This window comes from Xiphias gladius, chromosome 7 (assembly GCF_016859285.1).
Source record: "Xiphias gladius isolate SHS-SW01 ecotype Sanya breed wild chromosome 7, ASM1685928v1, whole genome shotgun sequence".
Taxonomy (NCBI): domain Eukaryota; kingdom Metazoa; phylum Chordata; class Actinopteri; order Istiophoriformes; family Xiphiidae; genus Xiphias; species Xiphias gladius.
This window is the reverse complement of record NC_053406.1, coordinates 668126-690702: the sequence shown is the minus strand read 5'-3', so window position 1 is coordinate 690702 and position 22577 is coordinate 668126. Positions and strand designations below refer to the sequence as shown.

The 22577-nt window shown below is 38.5% G+C and overlaps 2 protein-coding genes across 11 annotated transcripts in view; both read left to right on the top strand.

Moving 5' to 3' along the window:
- usp32 (ubiquitin specific peptidase 32) overlaps window positions 1–5331 on the top strand; it is an 84902-nt gene extending 79571 nt beyond the window's left edge. For all 8 annotated transcript variants that reach the window (XM_040131515.1, XM_040131511.1, XM_040131509.1 and 5 more), the window contains exon 34: window positions 841–5331. In XM_040131515.1, the coding sequence (XP_039987449.1) occupies window positions 841–1014 (174 nt within the window). In that variant the 3' untranslated portion in view covers window positions 1015–5331. The remainder of the gene's footprint in view (window positions 1–840) is intronic.
- Window positions 5332–7760: 2429 nt separating this feature from the next.
- Window positions 7761–21453, top strand: si:ch211-167j9.5 (tyrosine kinase receptor Cad96Ca). 3 transcript variants are annotated; one of them, XM_040130669.1, is made up of 12 exons: window positions 7761–7940; window positions 8781–8888; window positions 8974–9067; window positions 10204–10408; window positions 12058–12196; window positions 13643–13741; window positions 13972–14132; window positions 14349–14486; window positions 18157–18268; window positions 19274–19373; window positions 20030–20129; window positions 20887–21453. In XM_040130669.1, exons 2-12 carry the CDS (start codon window positions 8828–8830, stop codon window positions 20998–21000), a joined length of 1323 nt encoding a protein of 440 aa, XP_039986603.1. In that variant the 5' UTR covers window positions 7761–7940; window positions 8781–8827; the 3' UTR covers window positions 21001–21453. The 3 variants fall into 3 exon arrangements, with proteins under 3 accessions (XP_039986603.1, XP_039986602.1, XP_039986605.1); XM_040130668.1 differs by having other exon boundaries at window positions 8732–8888; XM_040130671.1 differs by having other exon boundaries at window positions 7762–7940; window positions 8732–8867.
- The last annotated feature ends 1124 nt before the right edge of the window (window positions 21454–22577 follow it).

Genomic DNA, 22577 nt, shown 5'->3' with positions numbered 1-22577 from the left:
ACAGTGATTGTCAAAACTGTAGATTGGCAACAGTAACAAGGCACGGTGGGCCTGCGGAGATTTTTTCACAGGCTTTAGTGGTGTGCATGGGCCTCCAACAGGAGCCATGCTTGTTATCTGATGAGTGGAGGGGGCTTTTCTTACCCCCTTTCCAAAAACAAAATTACAGGAGCAAAATTGAAAGAAATGGATTTAACAGTGTATTTATCTGCCCTAAAGTAAGCAGAAAACGTTAGTGTTACTTTCACAGCCAAGAGAAAGTGTTAGCATGATATTAGCTAAATAAGTAAGTTTGTGGAGTTAGAAAAAGTCCCTTTCAGGACTGACACATCCAATGTGGTGAAGTGAGTCCTGTCACGGACGCTACTGTATCAAAGTTGAGAGTAGCGTGAGCATCTCCTGCTCTGTGTTGGATTTGGGTTAGTATACCTGAAATGACTATGCTTAACTCATCAGCTTGTCTTCATCCTAAAATTCTTCTCTGGTGTCAAAGGAAACATACTGTATGAAAATACTAACAAAGTCTCAATATAAGTATTGCTTCGCTTCTCCACGTAAACATCTGAATGGTGTTCTGTTACAAAGAAATAAAAGTCTGATGACATTTTATTTCTTATATTTCTCTACTATAGTACTAGGAACTAGCTAGCTATACCCTGCATTACAAGAACAACGCTGCTACGTCATTTCAATGTCAGCTAGTGGTAGTATCAAAAAAGACACTATTCCAATGTATGCCAATACATATTAAATCTGCTTTTAACGTTTTAAAGAATTGTTGGTTATTATAGCAGCACATAACATGTAACAAAACTCCCCTGTATATTTTTGAATCCTCAGGAAGTGCACTCTGAGGAGGTTGACACCGACTCAGCCTACATCCTCTTCTACGAGCAGCAAGGTGTCGACTACTCCCAGTTCCTTCCAAAGATCGATGGCAAGAAGATGGCTGACACCAGTAGCATGGACGAAGACTTTGAGTCGGACTACAAGAAATACTGTGTCCTCCAGTGATCGCACGTTGTCTTCCATCAGCCAGCACTAACCCTGATCTTTGCTCCCTCCTGCTGCTCTGAGCAGGAAGCACCAGACATTCAGATCATTCTGAAGATTTCTCACAGACTTCTAATGGCTAGAGTCAGACTGTGCTCTCTCTCTTTAGGGATGCATCGCAGCACTTTCTACACTTGATCGCAAACATGGATTAGTGCAAAGGTTTGCCATGACAACAAAGAAGCCCCGGTGAAAGCACTAAACTGGTGCACTTTGCTGAGCCCGACAAAACAAACCCCTCCTCCCCTCCTCATGTGAACAACCCTCGCCCTGACATAAATGTAACATATACTTGCATACTAACACATCTCTGAATGTATGCCAGTATGGCCAAGTCATGAAGTGATTTTGCTTTGTTAATGTGCATTTATCCCTTGTGATGCCAGAATGGAAAAAAAAAAAACATGTACACTTCGAGTTAACATATGATCTGAGCCTGGATTCTGAAGAAGGAAAATAATGAATTTTAGGTGTAAATGCAAGGCCAGTGATTGGATACAGATTATGTTTTAATGCCAAGTATAAAAAGGGCCCAAGAGTTAAAAAACCTGTGTGTTGATGTCATTTGATGATACAGGTCATCATAATGTTGAAATTTGGAATCTAGTATACTTTTAAAAGATGGTTCTCAAAAGGTTTTATTAGCAGTAGTGTCACTAAGGAAAATATAAGTTACGCTACCTCATCACTTCTTGCAGTCTGTCGGCCAACTGTACCCTAAAAGTCTGTGACAGTATTAATAATAATAAATAAATGCTTCCTTCCTGTGTAGGAGACATGGTACACACAGTTCAGGAAACCCTTGCCAAAAAATCCCCCCCTCCCTTCTTCGGATACTCACACAGGTCCTGATGTCCACATGAAATTAGGCGTTTTTGCCAAAACTTTATTTCATCCCGCAGCTGCCAAATATCAGTGGTGATTTGTGCAATGTTGACCTGTGTGTATCCATAAGTTCTCTGAAAAGCTCTCTCAAAAAGCTTGAGTATAATTCTTGGTTTGCTTAGGACAGGTGCCATGATTTCAGAAGAGAGATGCTTAAAGAATAATATACAGTATATGTTTGTTCCTTTTTTTCTTTTTCTTTTTCTTTCTTTTGATTTTGATTTTGCAAATATATTGTTTGTTGTTTTTTTTAAGATTTATTGTTTTAAGGCAGGCTTCAGGAGCCACTTAAGATCAGGAATGGATATTTATCTCAAAGCCACACTTAGGGGGGTCGGGCTTGTCACATGTACCTTTTACCCACTGCAACTCTCAGCTGTTGATACTCAAACTCATTGGTAATAATAACGTTCATATCTTCCCATATAACATTTTTTAACATTACATTATTTAGTAACATAAAAGAGTACTCCACCGATTTAGAAATGCACTCCTACAACACCACTGATCTGACGATCGACAGCTTAAAAAAAAAAGAAAAGGAATCCAAATCAATGCAGCAGAACCAAAGAGATCTTTTCTATTCTATACATACTTCTTTCTTGTCACAACCTGACTTCTGCATTATCCACAATGCAATTCAGCGGCCAACAGTTTGGGTGGATATTCAGGTGTGTAATGCTAGTAGCGGCTGATGTAGTCTGGAGCCTTTAGACTCAAACGGAGATGAGCAGGCTTCAGAGGTCTGTCAAGCTCACTTCTTTCTAACTCCACACACCCATTTTTTTTCATTTTCAGACTTTAGTCTTCAGCAACACCAACGCTGACTCAAGTGAATTTGAGGCCGTTTATTAGACTTCACAGAGCATTCTCTGGAGCCACAAAAGGCTTTATACAACTTGTTCACATACGCTGTAGTACTTCCCAAGACCAGGAAACAGGGTCTGATGTGTAAAATTGGTGGAGTTCCCCTCTAACACGAGACTGAAGAGCAGGGTTTAAAAGTTTCAAGCATGTTTTACTGGGATCGCTGGTGGGTGTGGTTGTGTGTGGTCAGAAGTTCGCTTAGTTGCACCCTCAACCACACTCAACATTGATGGCTCTGTGTCTTGAAGTACACCTGTACATCACTGCAGCCAGATGAGAAGTTAATCCACTGAAAGTCATCAAAAACAAGATTTTCAGGGCGTGTTAAGTTAACTCTTTAAAGGCCACTTATAAAACAGCTTCACATTTCCCTTATGGAGCTCCTACATATACCTTTTGATATTTGTCTTCAAAACCCTATTTTGAAGACGGCACTCTGCTAAATATCTGTAGAAGCTTCAGTAACACTTGATTTTCTGGTTCCTAAAACTGGATTACCAACCAGGTCATGTGGGCATCTCCACTGGGGTCCCAGACTCTCGTGGGCCCCAAAGCTTATTTGAAAAAGTTGTAAATTTGTTTGATAATATACCATTAAAATTTAAATGATATGGGCCTTAGGGTGGCTTCTGTGTTAGGGGGCCCTGTGTCAAAATCTAGTTTTAATACCTTTTATTATTTCATTAGATATTATAATTATATGCTTCATATTCCTAAACAAATTTGTGTTAAATTCAATTCTCATATACAAACTTTTTTCCCATTTTTGCACATGGGCCCCCTAATAGGCATATGCATTAATCCAGCCCTGTCAGGTTCGATGGACCCAGTAATTTCCTATAAGGAAGTGAAGTGTAAATTAATTGGAAGGTTCTGAGAAAGAACTACGTGATTTGGTACTAGTTACAGGAGAAATGAAGACTATGTTCACATACACTTTCAATTATTTAATTTAAATTAATTCCTAGTATAATTTTGGCAAGAGGCAAGCATACATTTCACATTGTATGGAGAACGTTTCCAATATTAAATTAATAATGAATATTTATTTAATATTTAATTTTGTATTGTTTGACGGAAATCCCGCTGGAAAGCAAAAAATACTGAAAAACTCTTCATAACCCCAATAACTGTCTCAGAACTGGTTCTCCATTTTCTATATGATTATTTGCTTTTTTGAGGAAACTTCCAGAAAATCATTAATAAATTTCAGACCCATATTGTGTTACCAAAACTTCTGTCCCTATAAACAGGTCCACTAATATCAGTTGATAATCTGTTGAGAAGTATAGACTGCGTCTGGACTGTGGTTAGATCTGTAAAAGCCTGTCTACATCACTTGATCCAACATTCAGATAACTTTTTTCTTTGTGCTGACTTTAAATACCCATTTCATGTAAATTCTAAATTTGGTTCCTCTTTTTATTCAAAGGCTTAGTGTGACTGTTCAGGTTACTTTGAACCGAACAAACCCATGTTTTGCTGTGTGGAGTCCAGCGGCAGTGTAGTCTGCAGTATGTGTGGAGCTCCTCCTTAGACTGAGCCCTGTCTTATCACTGTGAACGGACACCAGACAGTCAGTGGCTCCTGATGATTTCTCTGTGTTCACCCCTTTTAAGCTGCTGTATTTATGAGAAGATGGTGTCATGGATGTATTTGGAGAGAGATGTCACTGAATGAAACATTTTTTTCCTTTGCAAAGAGTATGTTTGTTGAACAAATGGAAATGTACATATGAGTGCTATTTATGTTTGCTTGCCCAGCCCTTTTTCTCCTCCATCCTAATGCCTTTGCACCAAGCTGTAGACAAAGTCCAGCTTGTGCCCATGTTTTTCATCACATGGCTCAAAAAGGGGAAATTTATCTCTTGAGTACCCAATTGGTAACGCTGGGTTCATTTTAAGGTGCAATAGCTGTCAACTTATTTTCCTCTTCCTTGGCTGTGAATGTGCCCTCAAACAACTACTTGTGTTATGCTAAGCTTACTACACCTGTGGCATACACTGTATTAGCAAATACAATGTTTAAAGTTGGGGTTCACTTCAACACAATGTCTGAGTCCAGGAACAAAGCTTTTCTGGCCCACAGAACTGAACTTTGATGCTGAAAATGGGCAAACATTGATCCTGTAAAACAGTGCTAATATCTGAAACCCCTCCCTTCTCCAGAGGCCCTGCCCCCACCTGTCCCCACCCACCAGAAGAATAGTTCAGTGTTGCAGGCAGTGCAATCTACTACTGAGCTGTCTGTCAGTGTCTGTAGCCTCTTTTTATTTAAGTTAATTTCTGTTGGATCTGAACCAGACGTGTTAATTTAAAGAGCTTTGTAAGGTGTTTGTTGAAAGAAAGTGACATTGCACTGACATGAAAACATGTACATAAAATGTGTTTTGTAAATAAGTGAATGAAAACTATGTATTTGAATATGAACTGTACAAAATACTGTACTTGTAGTTGTATATGGAGTGATACCATTGATCTGTAACAAAATACCCAAGCAACAAATTAAATTCTACAGAGGAAACAATGATAGCAGACTGAAATGTTTTTTATTTGTATCCTGAGTGATGCAGATTTTAGTTTTGGTAATGATAGAGGTGTGGCTCTAGGATTGGTGTTCAGTTGGTTGGTTGATCCACCACTTTGTTCTGGAACAAATGGAATAGATGGATTGCAATAAAAGTTGGTACAAACATTGATTAATGGTAATAGCTTTGATGGTCCCTGGCTTTTTATCTGGTGCTACCAGCAGGTCAAAGATTCACTTCATCCAATTCATGGAGCATTGTGTTAGTTCAGCCAGAGCACTGAAATCCCACTTTCATTAGATGAGTGGCATCAGTTGCTTTATTCAAGCTTCACAGTGACAAGCTCATTCATCAGCTGCCTGGCTACTACTGTAGCTGACTAGAAATGCCCAGTCATATTCAAGCAGGTGTAGCGCAGCACAGCCATTACCACAATATTCAAATCGCTTTCACTGTAGTACATTACAGACTAACTAAACCCTTAAATTCAGCTCAAAGCCTCCCTCCCAGCATACAGAGTGAGAGAGCAATGGCTGTAGGAGATGTGGCTATGTAGTGTGTGATGCAGATGGTCTGGGGACACGGGGGAGATTTACTGACCACCGCTCAGTAGCATGGAAGCGACATAGAGCTGGTAGTAAGAACTAACTAGCCCTGAGAAGCTCCTGTGGCCTGCCAGACAGGAAGTCTGGTGGGGCTTGGAAGTTGACATTTTGGTTATTTCCCTTTTCAGTCTTCTTAAAATTCAGAAGAAATCAAATGCAGGTGTAAGTATGGCCAATATAACCTAACACTTCTCATTATTACTATAACCTTTGCTGTCCCTACACCATCCCCACCACTTCTTTATAGGCTAAACTTGCAGTAATTGTTGATTTAAGACTTAATGTTCATGTATGTATTTATAAAGGGAAAATTCAGACTGTGAAAACCATTTGCCAAAAAGGATTAGCACTAAGCACTAAGTAGTAAAGGATTAGCACTAAGTACTTTGTATTTAGTGCTAATTAGCCAAAGTTAGTATGCTAACCTGCTGAACTAGGATGGTCAGCATGGTAAACAGTATACCTGCTAAACATCAGCATGTTAACATTGTCACTGTGACCATGATGCCATACTGACATTAGCATTGAATTCAAAACACTGCTGTGCCTTAATGTAGCTTCACAGAGTTGCTAGCGTACATGGCTGTAGACTCTTAGTCTTGTTTAAAATGGCTGTACTTGTCATTTTCAGTCCTTAGTGTAGAGTAACATGTACTGTTTGTGCAGTTAGTACTGTCTGCAAATGAGAGAGGAAACCACACACAAGGGTCTCTGCAGCAACTTCCCCGAACACTGCTGCTGAAACAGATATTTCTATCCTACACACCCTGTGAGGGGTTTTTTCCTTTCTAGCTCTTACCTAATCCTGACCGACATATTAACTTATTTTAGTCCCTCAAGCAACTAGTATTAAACCATACAAATGAAACCTGCCCGGTTTACCTATTTAAGTGTTGGTGGATCATGATGATTCTGCAGTAATCTCTGGTTTCAACTCACCATCCGCTGCTATACTAAACTCTAGACTAGCATAAGTCCATCCAGTACTTGCACTCAAGTACTGTACTTAGGTACACTTTTGAAGTACTTGTACTTTACTTGAGTATTTCTATTGTATACTGCATTATACTATTGAAATAATTTGTTCAAAAAATGTGGACCAGAGGCAAGCTTTAGCTTCTAGTCACTAGACAGATGAAGATTTTAAAAACCTATAATGAATATATTATGCATTGTAATACAGAACATTAAACTACCCAACAGTGAATTTAAGGACCTTTACTTTTAATTGAGTAATTTTAACATGATAGTATTGCTACTTTTACTAAATGATCTGAAAACTTCTTCCACCACTGAGTCTATTAAAGTGCATTAAAATGATCCAATCAGTGGATTGGTAATTGAAATTATATATAAAAAAGAAATGTCTGGAAAAGACCCATTTATGCTTTTTTCCCTGCATAAATTTGCATGAAAATGAAATAGATTCAACAATTCTTAGCATCTTTGGTTGGAAAAATATGGCACACGTACATATGTGGTCTGGATCAAACTAAACCAGCTAAACTTGTCTTATTGTGTGCCTTGTTTTAAATTATAGTTTCATCTGAGACCTTCAAATCTCAAATAATCTAATCAGTGATCATTGCTTGGTTTTGTCCCCAGTCGCTACCCATTTAATTTAGGTTTTGATGTCTCGCAGAGTTGATATGACTTTAGTTTAGTCTAAAGTAGATTGACAGTCATGCTAACATCAGGTAGAATGTGATACAGAGTGTCATCTCAAACCGCCTACTGCTTCTGTATGTTTCCTCTGCTTCTTTTGTGGTTGATACATGATGAAAGATCCTTCTGATGACAGTATAGTAAGGTTAGAGGTTTACACAACACATTGTTGAGCTCTTGAAGGGTTTCAGCATTTTTTAGTAGCTACAAAAACAGAATTAACACAGGACAGACCCAAACAGATTGCTTCAACTTAACTGTTCCAGCTGGTTTCTGATCACCATCCCAGTCAGTTAAAGGATGGACTTTATCAAACTGGTATTCATCAGAAAACACAGGTAAGGCTGTTTTTTAAAGCATTTAATGTGAATGTATAAGCTTAATGTGTCTCCTGTGTCTTTTTATTGTTTTGGGCTTCAGGTTTGACAGAATGAAACAGCCATAGCTCTGTTCATACATTATACCACAGCTTCTACAAAGTTCATAATGTTGTAATTAATGTAATGGCAAGACACTACAGGTGAATAGGGTAAAAATTTCAGCTAATAGATATCAACATGAAACTTCCCCAGATGATTACTTACATTAAGACAATTATTTTTTGTATTCCAAGTTTTTTGAAATGTTATGTTTAAATATGCAAATGAGGCATTATCTAATTAAATAAAATTAAAAAATCTATTTTCGCCTTGTTTTTAGGAATAAAATGTTATACAAAGCAGGCTATGAATGATATATTAACAAAACCCTCTGTGAAAACCTTCAGAATATAGATCAAATTAAAAATGGAAAGTTTGATGTATGTAAGTGCTACTGAAGCGGAGATTTCTGGCACCGAGTATACGAAAGATTTTGGCATTTAAAGATATGTATTGTAATTGAAATCTACAGACGCAAACAGTGTAGTAAAATAAACACCTGAATGTGTATTCTATTTTATATTTGGACGTTTTCTTTCCACTGGTCTGAGAAAAAATATGTTATTGGAGCAAAATAGCCCAAAATATCAAAGTTGACCAGTGCATTAAAAACGTTTTTGTGTGTAGCATCTCACCTTAATCATTTAAAAGAAAGCCCCATTTGTCTGATAGTTCATTAAAAAAATTTTTTTTTACATTCTGCTCAACAGTACTTTGGATCATCGATGTTATTTTAATGCCACAATCCCCATCTTCCAGACTCCTCCTCGTGTCTGAGACAAAATCACACTCAGTAAGCAGATGATATGATGCCTGCTAATTCCACCAGTGAAGATATGCGCCCAGGTGAGCTCCCAGGCTTCACAGGTGAGATTTTACATTCAGCTGAATTCACTAACACATTGTGAGAGCATACTAGAGCTGAGTGTTTCTGTCCTATTGGCTCATTTAGGTCAGCCCCTGGACCCACTTGTCTACATACTAAGTGGGGTTTTCTCCTTCAGCGCTCTCACGTTCACACTGCTGGGGGTCGTCTGTCTCAGAAAGTAAGAGAAGCTGAAATGATTTCATAAGGAATTTACTGGATGATCCGGTGTAGGTGTCATTTGATTTGTCTGTGGTAACGTTGCACTGGGCTAGATTTTTATATAAAATGTAAGGTTTATCAGCTGAAAACACAAAGTGTAACATTCAAAACTAAATTAACAACTGCAGTTGCCTTTGAATTAGAACATCTAGATATGTTATTACCTGGTTCAGTCATACATAGTGCAATATCCTATAGAAAGTTTCATATCATATTGAAAGAAAAGTGAGGCCAGTTTATACAATAACAGACCTTCTTCACAGCTGACTAACCTTGTCATGACAGGTAACAGCACAGGTGTAACTGACATTAATGATGTCTCCATTCAATTTAAGTCTCTTAATAAGCCATGCCACTGAGTCAGCATGCATAGCACAAGGGTAAATACCTGCAAATGGAATGCACCCATTGGTAATGTTATACTTGTGGTTTTCCTGTTATATCAAAAATGTCTGCTGTGAAAACGGCCTACACCATAAATTTTGCAGATATTTACCACAGGCTAGTGTACTGCCAGTTGTGTCTGTCTTTAAACCACATTTTTCAACTGGAATGGCATTCAGTAGAGCACATACCTCCTTTGGTTTAGGTTTCGTTGACCTTATTGTTCAAAATCACCCTGGTTGAGTTTGCATGGTCCACAACGGTTGTACTGAGTTTTTTATTTTCATACAAATTTAGTTTCAATTTTCTGTTAGATCAGTCTCAGTTTTAGTGCAGCCCAGTATTCACACTGGCCTAGCAACAGGGGTCAGTCAGAATTTTTAATCACGCCTAGTGTGGCTCTAGGGATGGCACTATTGGATGGTCTACCATTTTGGTCCAGAGTGAAATATTTCACAACTATTGTAAGGATAGCCACATAGGTAATTTGACATTCATGGTTCCCAGATGATACATTCTAATGTGGTCGATCCACGGATTTTATCTCTAGCGCCATGAGCCAGTTGAAAGTTTCGGTTTTGAGTGAAATGTCTAGGTTGGATAGCCACGGAGTAATGGTAAAGACATTATCATCCCCGCCAGGATGATAAGGTAAAGATATTATAACCTACTAAACATCAGCATGTTAGCACTTTCATTGTTTTCTTGCAGATATCGTTCTTTGATCCGTACAATTGGAGAGCTGCAGGGGAGACAATTGTTCCTTGGTCCTGTCCCTCAGCTGGAAGCTTCCATCATGCCTGTGAGTCCAGTCCTAAACGAGGAGGACCAGGATGAGCTTCCTCTCCAGGCTCCCCTGCAGCAGAGTAGCACAATGAAGTCCTCATCCAGGAAGCTATGGAAAGGCCTGCAGCAGGTACCACTGCTACACCAACATCTTCATTGCATCCCATGATGCAGATAGAAATATTTCATGCTATCAGATAATAGATCTATTCTAGGAGTGCTTGATTTCTGTCACCATACAGCTAAAGACACAGCAAAGGAAACCTCACATGCAAAATAAGGTAGACTGAATGTAACTGTACATGTGACACATATGTACACTCATCAAGCACTTTATTAGGAACACCATACTAATACTAGGTAAGGCCTTTTGCTCTCAAAACAGCCTCAGTTCTTCGTGGCACGGATTCCACAAAATGTTGGAAACATTCCTTTGAGATTCTGGTCCATGTTGACATGATGGCATCACGTCATTTCTGCAGATTTGTCAGATACACATTCATGCTGCCAATCTCCCGTTCTACCACATCCCGAAAGTGTTCTATTGGATTCAGATCTGGTGAGTGGGGAGGCCACTGAAGTACACTGAACTAATTGTCATGTTCATGAAACCAGCTTGAGACGACTTTTGCTTTGTGGTATGGTGCATTAGCATGCTGGAAGTAACCATTAGAAGATGGTAAATTGTGGCCATAAATGGATGCACATGGTCAGGAAAAATGCTCAGGCTGCGGCACTCAATTCAGGAATTATTGGTATTAAAGGACCCAAAGTGTGCCAAGAAAACATCCCCCACACCATTAAACCAACACCACCAGCCTGGTCTGTTGACACAAGGCAGGTGCCAAATGCCAAATGATGCCAAATTCTGAGAGTACCTTCTGTGTGCCTCAGCAGAAATCCAGATTCAGCAGACCAGGCTATGTCTTCCCAGTCTTCAACAGTTTTGGTGAGCCTGTGCCCGCCGCAGCCTCAGACTTCTGTTCCTGGCTGACAGGGGTGGAACTTGACATGGTCTTCTGCTTTTGTAGCCCATTCGCCTCAAGGTTGGACATGTTGTGCATTCTGAGATGCTTTTCTGCTCACCATAGTTATAAAGCGTGGTTATCTGAGTTACTGTAGCCTTTCTGTCAGCTCCAACCAGTCTGGCCATTCTCCTCTGACCTCTCTCATCAACAAGGCGTTTCAGTCCACAGAACTGCTGCTCACCCACTGGATGTTTTTGTTTTTGGCACCACTCTGAGTAAACTCTAGAGACTTGTGTACGAAAATCCCAGGAGATGAGCAGTTTCAGAAATACTCACATCAGCCCATCTGGCACCAACAATCATGCCATGGTCAATTCACTGAGATCACAATTTTTCCCCTTCTGATGTTTGATGTGAACATTACCTGAAGCTCCTGACCTGTATCTACATGACTTTATGCACTGCATTGCTGCCACATGATTGGCTGATTGGATAATTGCATGAATAAGCAGGTGTACAGGTGTTCCTAATCAAGTGCTTGGGGCTTGTACTCTATTTGTCACATCACCAAGTGTGGATGTATAATGTTAATGCTAATTGTATCTTTTGTGCTTAGGATTGCATCTCTATAGAGCCAAAATTAGAAAGTTCTGGTGTAATGTGGACAAAAATTAGTTTGTGGCTTTGACCTGGATAGTATTGGTTCAATGTTGGATGTCCTCTCAGTGTCCTGCAGTAATCCACTGCTGTTCTGCTATGCTGTGATGCTGCACAGCCAACTCTTATGAATATTTAATGTTATCTATCCAAGGGTCCATGTTTCACTAAGTCAGACCTGAACCTGCTGCAGCTGATCAAAGCAGGGAAGGAGGGCATCTTCTACCAGGCCAGGATGACCAGAGGGACATGCAAAGGCCACAACATGTTCACATGCAAGATCAGCAAGGAAGGTACTACTCAACTGCTCTAAAGGTTTGGAAACACAAGCATTTCTTTTAAGGCAGGGAGGCCCTGGAGGCAAAAATTATCAATCAACTGTTGAGATAAAAAGACATATTTTATTTTGCTATCAGTAAACTGAAGTCGTTGTGAGTGGTAAGAGAATTGTAAACAGATCACTCAGTGGCAAACATTTAATCTATCTTGACATAGTACTGCAAATGAATGAAAATGCTGCATTGGACTGGTCGAAATGCTCCAAAAATTCAAGTTTGAATAGTGTTATTAAAAGCCATTTTCAACCATTTTAATCTGTAATTGTTTCGGTTTTCTGGTCTGCATCTTTACAGTTTCTGGTTCACTCTCAGCGCTTTCATCAGTGTCATTTCCAGCAGCAGCAGGCAGATGTTTTCAAAACCACTGTACACTACCTATCCAGCACCAAACAGCAGACAGACACAGTTAAAGATTAACTGGTGAATATAGTGGAGCATTTAGCAGCTAAAGACCCAAAAATTTCCCTTAGGAGCTGGTGGAGACCAAAACAGTTTAAAAAGTGATAATATGTCAGTGTTTTGTCACAGCTTGTTTCCACTGCCCAAAGTGACTTCCAGTTCTTCCATACTTGTAGTTTCAAACCAGACTCAGGACACTTGCACTGATTTACTGTTACATGAAAAATGTTTTTAACATTTGCTCATAGGCATATTTGCAGCAGGACCTATTAGAGAGTCAGATTACATAACAATACCGCTGTTTAGGGTGTTGAAGCTGTGGTAGGAAAATGTGAAGGAGAATATGAAGATGAGCCCACCTCCTCTCCACTCAGCCAGAGCTGTGGCTTTTTAACACCTAAACAGTATTTTCAAATGTGTCTGTATTACAAAACTTACTTTGAAACCAAATTGAACTGCAGAGGTGTAAGTACTGCCATGATTTTGACATTTCATCTTATAGTCATGTCAGCATAGTTCCGAAGGGTCATTCCCTCCATATTACAAATGAACATATTTTGTTTACTGAACGTTAGCGGTATTTTACGTCGATCAGCCTCAACATCATAACTTGTAACTGGTTTTACTGTTGTGGCTGATTGGTGTATGTGCTGAGGTTATGATATAACCACCTGACGCTTGCCGTCAAAACGATACAATGATTGTGAATAAGACTACATTTGTGATGCTTACAGCATTAAGAAGAGATATTTTTAAAAAATCTACAAACACACCCCTTTCCAGGAAAATTCACGCAAACAGACACATTTACTTACAGAAACTTGTGAGAAACTAGATAATTAGTTTTGACAACGTGATCACAGTGTTGAAACAGCTACATGTTACTAAACTAAATCTGATATAATAATTAGTTGAACTTTTTTAGTCTTTATAAATTCAGATGAAAAGTTTTTAGTTCAGTTACAGAGCTTTGGTTTGATTTTTGTGTCTTCTTCCCCTGAGGTACCCGTCCCAAGCACGTGGACATAGAGGTCTCCATCATGAAGAAACTGGTTCACCACAAAAACATCCTCCAGTTACTGGACTGGAACACCACTGAGGGTGAGAAAAATTTTCATTCACAGGCGGTTATTACTCTGCAAGGAAAAAACAGGTTCCCATTGGCTGTTATGAAAGACAGAAACTAGCTTCTAACCCCCTGTCCTGTTTTACAGTGCTGTTAGTTGAAAAATAAGAGATGAAAATAGAATAGAACCTTGGATATGTGTCACCATGTAAGTCCCCAGATTGTCTGTCTATGGGTGTGTTTGACTGTGTCTTCATTTGTGCAGAGCCTTCCATTCTGATCATGGAGTATGTGAGCTATGGCACTCTGAGGACCTTCCTGCAGACAAACAGAAGCCAACTGAGTGCAGATCCTGAACTGCAGAACCTACTCACCATTGCCTCTTACCACATCGCTCTGGCCATGCAGCATCTGCGCACCAAAATGGTAACAACAACACAGGCTTTTACATATCAGCAGTATGGTGATCAGTAATGTTGTAATATCTTACCATTTATCAACCCTGACCAGACAAATATCCATTAAGAATTACCAAGGTACTTTACACACACAAACACACACACACACACACACACACACACACACACACACACAGACATACAAAATCCATGTCAAGCAGTGTTGGTCTGGTCTTTCCTGCAGATTGTGCACTGTGACTTGGCTCTGAGGAATGTCATGGTCAATAAGTTTCCCTGGGAAGTGAAAGTGGCAGAGTTCGGCTTGGCCCGAGACTTAACACGCATAACAAGTCGCCACAGCAGCCGGTGGAGAAACCCACGGGTAAGAGAATATGAACCACACGCACATTTTAATCACACATTGTAATCACTCAGGTGTTTATTTATTTAATTTATTTTATTTTTTTAAATTTCCGTTGGTAAAATTGGTATTGTAGAAAACGCTGTAAAAGTTATTTAAATAAAATTTTTCGGAGGAGAAATGGAATGATGCTCACATGTCACACACCAAGAATGACACATGTCCACCTACAGGTGGCGCTATGATCAAGGTAAGCGCATTTTGGCCAGTAACGCCCACACTGTGCATCGCACATTAAAAAAACCTGATATACACAAGTTCCGTGAATTTAACTGAATCTCGTGATATAGGCCACACCCATTTATACCCAAATATGCAAAACATACTTTTTAAAACTCCTCCTAGGTTGTGAGACCGATCTGCAAAAGAAACTTTGCATATGAAATCTATGGACTCTCAATATGAAAAGTTATTAAAAAATTTGGTGCCATTTAGCCACTAGGTGGCGGTTTTGCCGCAAAATCAGGAAATATGCTAAAATTGTTTTTCCAAACTACTCTTGGGCTGTAAGTGCAATCTGCATGAAAATGTGCATGTATCATATATGTACTCTCAGGATCACAAATTATTAAAAGAGTTTTGATACTCCAAAAATTGCAAAAGTGTCAAAGGAACAACTTGTACTCATACAAAGGAAGTGATGTTATATCTTTACATAGGTCTCTTATTAACACAACACTTGGGTCAGTTGTTTGCTGTGCCACCCTGAGGTTCTGTGTAGAATTTGGTGCATATGTAGGTGGTGCTTTTACACAAAGTTGAAACACATGCAAAACCTACTTTTTGAAACTCATTTTAGGCTGAATTAAGTCCAATCTGCATAAATCATTGCATGTAGCATCGAAGGACAACTCATGATTGTTAGGTCACATACCACAAAATTTTGGGGTAAGTTGCAAAAGGTTCACTCAACCCCAAGTCCAGAGTTCATGCCAGGCGTTTGGAATACTCTATTGTAATATCCCTCAGAAACATTCCAACCTCGGTGGAATGTTTTCCAGTGTCTGTGCTGGTCTCAACCTGAGACTTGCATCACGCCCGTGGACCTAAACGTCCGACTTCCATTGCCTCAACAGGCCACCACGTGCAAATTGCACAGGGGGCTTGCACCCATTAATACCTGTCTGCAGGTTTAGTTTTTATTTTAATTATTATTGATTGTATTTTTACTTTTTGCACTTTGGTCAACCTTTGTTGTTTTTAAAATGTACTCTGCAATAAACTTTACTTGACTTTATGTCACTTTCGGTCACTTTTTTTTTCTCAGCTTTGGTCACACTATTGGTGCCATTTTTGGTCGTATCTTGTGTTACTTTTGGTCACATCTTATGTCATTTTGTGTCATATGACAGAATGCATTTCATACCAAAGTCATTTCATCATCAAATGAATTTTTAACACACGTGTAACATTTGGTATAAATGTGTTTGAACTTGTGAAGTTTGGTAAGCATTTTCTATCAAGTGGGACAGGCAGTGCAATCCACATGCAAACTAATTGGAAATGTCTTTAACAATTTCAATCTGACCTTTGTCATCCTGGTTTGAAACCATACAGTTAGGTTCATAAATATTTGGACGGTGACACAATTTTTGCTATTTTGCCTCTGTACACCATCACAATGGATTTGAAGAGAAGCCATCAAGGTGTGATTAAAGTGAAGACCTTCAGCTTTAATTAAAGAGGTTTAAAAAAAATATCGCATTAACCATTTAGGAATTACAGCCATTTTTATGCATAGTCCCTCATTTTCAGAGTCTCAAAAGTAATTAGACAAACCAACTTGATTATAAATATACGGATTATTTTTAACACTTGGATGGCAATTATTTTCAGGCAATGACTGCCTTAAGTCTCGAACCCATGGACATCACCAAATGTTGTTTCCTCTCTTGAGATGTTTTGCCAGGCCTTTACTGCAGCCAGCTGCCGCAGTTGCTACTTGTTTGTGGGTCTTGCTGCCCTCAGTTTTTTCTTCAGTAAGTGAAAAACATGCTCTGTTGGGTTGAGGTCAGGTGAGTGACATGGACATTGAAGAATATTCCATTTCTTTGCCTTCAGAAGTTCTTGGGTTGCTTTTCCAGTATGTTTTGGGTCATTAGCCCTCTGTACTGTGAAGCCCCGTCCTATCAGTTTTGCAGTTTGTGGCTGAATCTGAGCAGATAGTATAGCCCTACACACCTCAGAATTCATTCTGCTACTTCTATCAGCAGTCACATCATTAATAAACACCAGTGACCCAGTTCCACTTGCAGCTATAGATGCCCATGCCATAACACTGCCTCCACCATGTTTGACAGATGATGTGGTATGCTTTGGATCATGAGCCCTTTCTTTCCTTCTGCATACTCTTCTCTTCCCATCAGTCTGGTACAAGTAAATTTTGGTTTCACCTGTCCAAAGAATCTTGTTCCAGAACAGGGAAGGCTTTTTGTAATGTTTTTTGGCAAAGTCCAATCCTGCCTTTCTGTTCTTGAGTGTTACCAGTGTTTTGCACCTTGTGGTAAACCCTCTGTATTTACATTCATGAGGGCGTCTCTTGAATGTAGATTTTGACAATGATATGCCTACCTCCTCAAGAGTGTTCTTGACCTTCTTCTTCACCAAGCAAAGGATTCTGCGATCATCCACTTTAGTTGTCTTTCATGGTCTTCCAGGCCTTTTGGTGTTGCTGAGCTCACCTATGCATTCCCTCTTTTTAAGAGTGCACCAAATTGTTGATTTGGCCACTTGTAAAGTTTCTGCTATCTGTCTGATAGGTAGGTTTTGTTTTTTCAGTCTAATGATGACCTCCTTCAACTTCATCAACACCTTTTTGGACTGCATATTGAGAGTTCCCATGAACAGCCACCAAATTCAAATTCAAAAACTGTAATCAATTCCAGACCATTTGTCATGAAATAATGAGGGAAAAGGCCACACCTGGCCATGAAACTGATTTTCAGTCAATTGTACAATTACTTTTGAGCCTCTGAAAATGAGGGCGTATTTATGACAATGGCTGTAATTCCTAAATGGTTAATGCAATATGGTTAAAGCTTAAAGTCTACACTTTAATCAAATCTTGATGGCTTCATTTCAAATCCATTGTGCTGATGCACAGCAAATGACGAAAATTGTCTCACTGTCCAAATACTTACGTCCGTAACTGTAATAACTCTTACCAAGGCTGTTATTAACTTATCTGCTACTCAAAATGAATATATATTCTGTATTTGTGTGTGTGTGTGTGTGTGTGTGTGTGTGTGTGTGTGCTGAGGGGGATTTAGTAGCATCCTCTCAACAGGAACAGTTTGAGAAAGATGTGGTCTTTTATGAGAGACACCAGCAGTAACAGTGTCATTATGTGACACAGGTGACTCATAATTTCCACCATGAACTCATTACACAAACAAGGAGCCATAAGCAGAGTGGGAGGGGTCATCACAGTTTCATATTAGTTTACTAGTATATTACAATTACCAATGACTCTGTATACTGATGTCTGAAATTGTTATATTGTTTCAAAATATCACCTTTATTCATGTTGGTCTTTAGTGTGAGTTTCAGTTTTAATGAGCTATTAATCAGTTTTTACACATCACATTTCTGAGTGAAAATTCACATTTTCCATTGTGTGTAACTTGTACAGCAGCGAGTGCCGCTGCGCTGGTACCCACCTGAGTACTTCAAGAACAACTACTACAGCTTCAAGGGAGATGTGTGGGCGTTTGGAATCGTGCTGTGGGAGATGCAGACATTTGGTGAGTGGGTGGCTCAGGTAATGGCAGCTGTAATATCTGACACAAAATGGTTGGATGTATGAAGTTAGACTCAGATATGAAGGTGATACTAGTTAAAAATAGGATTGTTGGCTGGACCGCCGCTACATGGTTGAGGTTTCTCTATGCACTTGAAAGCCCTGAAAAGGAAATGTCATTTTTCTTTGCAGGTTTGACTTCTTCCATTGACCTCCTTTAGTTGTTCAGTACGAATTTCTAAACACATTCTTTATTTAAGTCACTCAAGTATTAGAGAGTATCTCTGTCGCTCCAACACAATGTCAAGTATGTGTTTGAGTGAGTGGTTTGAGTTTTAGTGAAGGGCAGCTGTTCCACTCTGACAGTCAAATTAAAGGGTTGTTTCGCTGAAAACAAATTTTAAGAATGATTACAAACTCCACCCCATTATAATGGAGGTAAATTGATTAATGTTTGTGGTGCTCACAGTATTCAAAAAAATACGGTGGAAAAAACCTCCAGAACAAAACAGAAAGCTGTTATAGTCCCCATGAAACTCGTGGACTGAAAATTCCTATCACCCTATCATATTGGAGTGGAGCCAGATTTTTTTAAATTTAATTTCAGCGACACAACCCTTTTAATGTGATTATTTCCCCGTTAAAAGGTAAACTAAGCCCAAACTATCTGCTTGGCTACATACAACTAGAGGTGAGTAAAAAGTAAAAGTATGTTTATTTGGTAATTTGGATAAACTGACCCTTCAGGTACAGATTAGGGGTCCTGGTCTTGGTGGAAACCAAGCATATGTGACCATGATGATGCCTACAGTATGCTGATGCTTATTCTTACGAAATGGTTAAGAGCATTAAATTAAAATTTCTATAATACATTTAAACAACAGACTAAACACCCTGAATAACAAAAAACATTTTAACAGAGTGGAAAAATTTATTTAATAAATACAGACTATCATGTCGGTGTATTTCATTTTGTAATTTTACTCATATGTAAACATTACATTTTCAGGTACCTTGCCATATCCAAACCTGGAGACATCAGAGGCAGTGGTGTACCACATCTGTATCGGTCATAAAAACACAAACCCTGAGGGCTGCAGACCGGAGATGTGAGTAAAAACGTATCAAATTAAAACTGAATAACAATATTTAATATTTTGTTTCATTTACTTTTCATAAAGCTAAATTTGACATAGATTTTCTTAAGTAGATAATCTATGGGCTATATTGTAATAAATAACGACTGAAGCGTTTATCGACTGGGTTTTTGGATTTTTATGCACAAATCACTTTTTGCACTAATATTTTGTGTGTCAGAATGTGTATCATATTGTAATATTCAAGAAGATATACTACAAATTATAAATGTTTCCCTCAATGTTTTAGTTTTAGATGCTAAATCTTAACATTAAAGCCCAATCTAATATCAATCTACAGAGTGCAGCTCATAAAGTAAAATGTAGTCGCTGCTTTTCCACTTTTTTTTTCTGTAGCTGTTTTCTGGGAGAAACCTGTGTGATATTAGAGTTTGACTTCATCACTGATCAATCATTAATCATTAATTAATGAAATAGTATTTTCTCAAAATATCATTCTAACTTCGACTGATTCGGATTTAATTCCTATCCCCAGTCATTTTATCACATCCAATAAAAACAACTTTGGCCAGGCCTCAATTTCTTATAACATTTATGTATCGGGTATGGTAGTTGGTTTCCAATTGATCATAGCTTGATGAATCCTTTGAAATGTCTAAACCCCACAGACTTCATATCATGCAAGACTGTTGGCTGGAGCCATACACTGTGAGACCCTCATTCACAGACATTGTCCGCATGCTGGAGAACATTATGGAAAACGACGCAGTAAGCAATAGCTGGCTAAACCATATTTTTTAAACGGTCTACAGTATTAATTAATGATCTCTTAAGGGTTATGTCAATGATTGAGTCTTTTCTGTCCTTTCCTTGTTGTAATCTGTAAAATGAACAAAATAAACCTCATGTAACCATCTAGCATGTAAAGCCATATGACTTTACATACTTGGTTAAAGTCCTATTATGTAACACAGTATTTTCAGAGTTGTCATGAAAGAGTAATTCTAAGATTTTAGTGTAATTTTCTAGAAGGTAAACCATGAATTAATCGTTTTTAAGTTCCACCTGTTTATCCTAAAGGCTCATTGATGTGATGTAATGTGATCTAATGAGATGACTTGTGAATGAAGTTTGAGTTGCTGTAGGCAGAACACTTTTCTTTGTATGTGCAATGTTTGGCTCTTAAGATGTACTTCCATACAATTTGTAAATGTCAGTCACATGACGCCCTGCAGACAACAGGCATTTAGAACAGAAACTGTACATTTACACCCTCAGAATGTGTATCATATAGTGTGTGAGTAGATAGATATTTTTTTGAACTGCTTATATGTTACACTGCAGTTTTGTTACTGCCGTTGGACAAACATTGTGATATATATATATATATATATATATATATATATATATATATATATATATATAATATATAATTTTTTATTTTATTTTTTTTTTTTTTCTTTTCTTTTTTTAATGAAAATTCCCCTGCGGTTAAATTAAAACTTTTCTTTCCTGTTCTTTGCAGGATTATGTGGATGTTGAGAAACCACAGCTTTTGGTGAAAGATGAGGCCAAATATCATGAAGCTAAACGTCTACGAGCAGCCAGCGTCACCCTAGAGGATAAGAATCCCATCTAAATAAATTTACTGAGGCATCAGATCAAGCAGTGTGCTGTACATTTTAAATCAACACACATAACTTTTTAGGCTACATTTACTGCACCTGCTTGGGGGCACCCTTTCAAGACCTGTCTCAAATATGGCAAGTGTAAGATGATCACACATAAATGACCCATTACACAGCAAAAACAAATGCAGCTGGAACGTAGCAATAATGTTACAGGGAGGGTAAAAATAATGTACTTACATGTGCTTGTTTGGCACTGTGAAAAAATGGTCATGCCACTCACTTCTACTTTTTAACTTTGGTTTTATTTTTTTATCCATCCTATTTTTTTGCTAACTCAAATAGAACATCAATTTGATGTGATAGGCATCTTCAGCTTTTTCACTGGGCTGCCATAGAGCAGCACAAAAGCTCTATACATGTTTACCTGTTTCCAAAAAAATCTGTTGTTTTCTTATTACTAATAAGAAATAAAACGATAACAAAATAAAATTCTTACTTTTATATTTAAATTCTAGCTTTTTTGTTTTTCATTTATTAATTCTCAATTTTCCAATAATTTATTATTTTTCTTCAAAATATTAGTGAACCAAGAATATACTTGGCAGCACAATATGGATGTTATTTTAGCAAGGGATTATCAGCAGGACAGACATTACAGCTAAATATTATGTCAAAATCCCTGCGTACCAACAAGTACATGAACGGCTAATACTGAGAAAAAAAACTAATAAGTAATTCTAAAAAAAAAAGCCTTTTAAAGCGATTTCATTGAAGCTTGTATCAAATGAAAACGTTGTTTTTCTTCTAATAATTCAGACATTTAAGAGGAGCGCAGAAAGCCGCATGTTCAATGGGTACATCTCGATTCCAAAACTGCATCCACGGGTCCCTCATGTGTCCCAGAGGAAAGCGACGCACGTCCGTGCCGACGGCGGCTCAGCAGGATCGGCCATCAGTCGGGTTGTAGAGCTTTTTTTTTTTTATACCGACCTTTATCGGTTTGCAGTTTGTGTTGACTCATACCGCCAATGTCACACTTGACAACCCCCTGCAGAGCGGTGTTTTTTCTTCCCTTTTAAGTCTCTCTGTGTATTTGGATAGGTTTAAACGATTTGACAAACATCTGCACATTTATTAAAACCTGCATTCTGTATTCATACTATGATGTAACATGTACCTCACGGCTCGGACACTGAATGCACACGAACTATATTGTTGCCGGCAGCTACGCGTTTTTGAAATGTACATATTTCTATTTATTACTATTCTGTTTCTAAATTCGTCGTTCGATAATGCGGGTTAAGGATTATGATGTTTTATAATGTTTTCCAGAAATGATTCAATAACCCAGATGTTAGACAAACTATATTTCCAGGCTACCTGACACACGGAGACTTTCAGCCTCGTGCGACTGAATGGAAATGACGACAGACACACAATACGTGGTTACTGCGCTGTGTTCATGCAGAATCTGAAAAAAGATAAAAAATCCAAATCTTGTCATCAATACTCTGGAGTCGCGTCTGGGAAATTGTCCACTTCGGTATTAAACTGCATTAACGTGATGTTAGTTTCCGATCAGTCC

Bases quoted from the DNA above. Each gene is read 5' to 3' on its own strand.
- si:ch211-167j9.5 (XM_040130669.1), top strand. From the start codon at position 8,828: ATGATGCCTGCTAATTCCACCAGTGAAGATATGCGCCCAGGTGAGCTC. The intron at 14,487-18,156 runs GTAAGAGAATAT...TAACTTGTACAG, and splicing joins GCCGGTGGAGAAACCCACGG to CAGCGAGTGCCGCTGCGCTG. The intron at 18,269-19,273 runs GTGAGTGGGTGG...TTACATTTTCAG, and splicing joins GTGGGAGATGCAGACATTTG to GTACCTTGCCATATCCAAAC.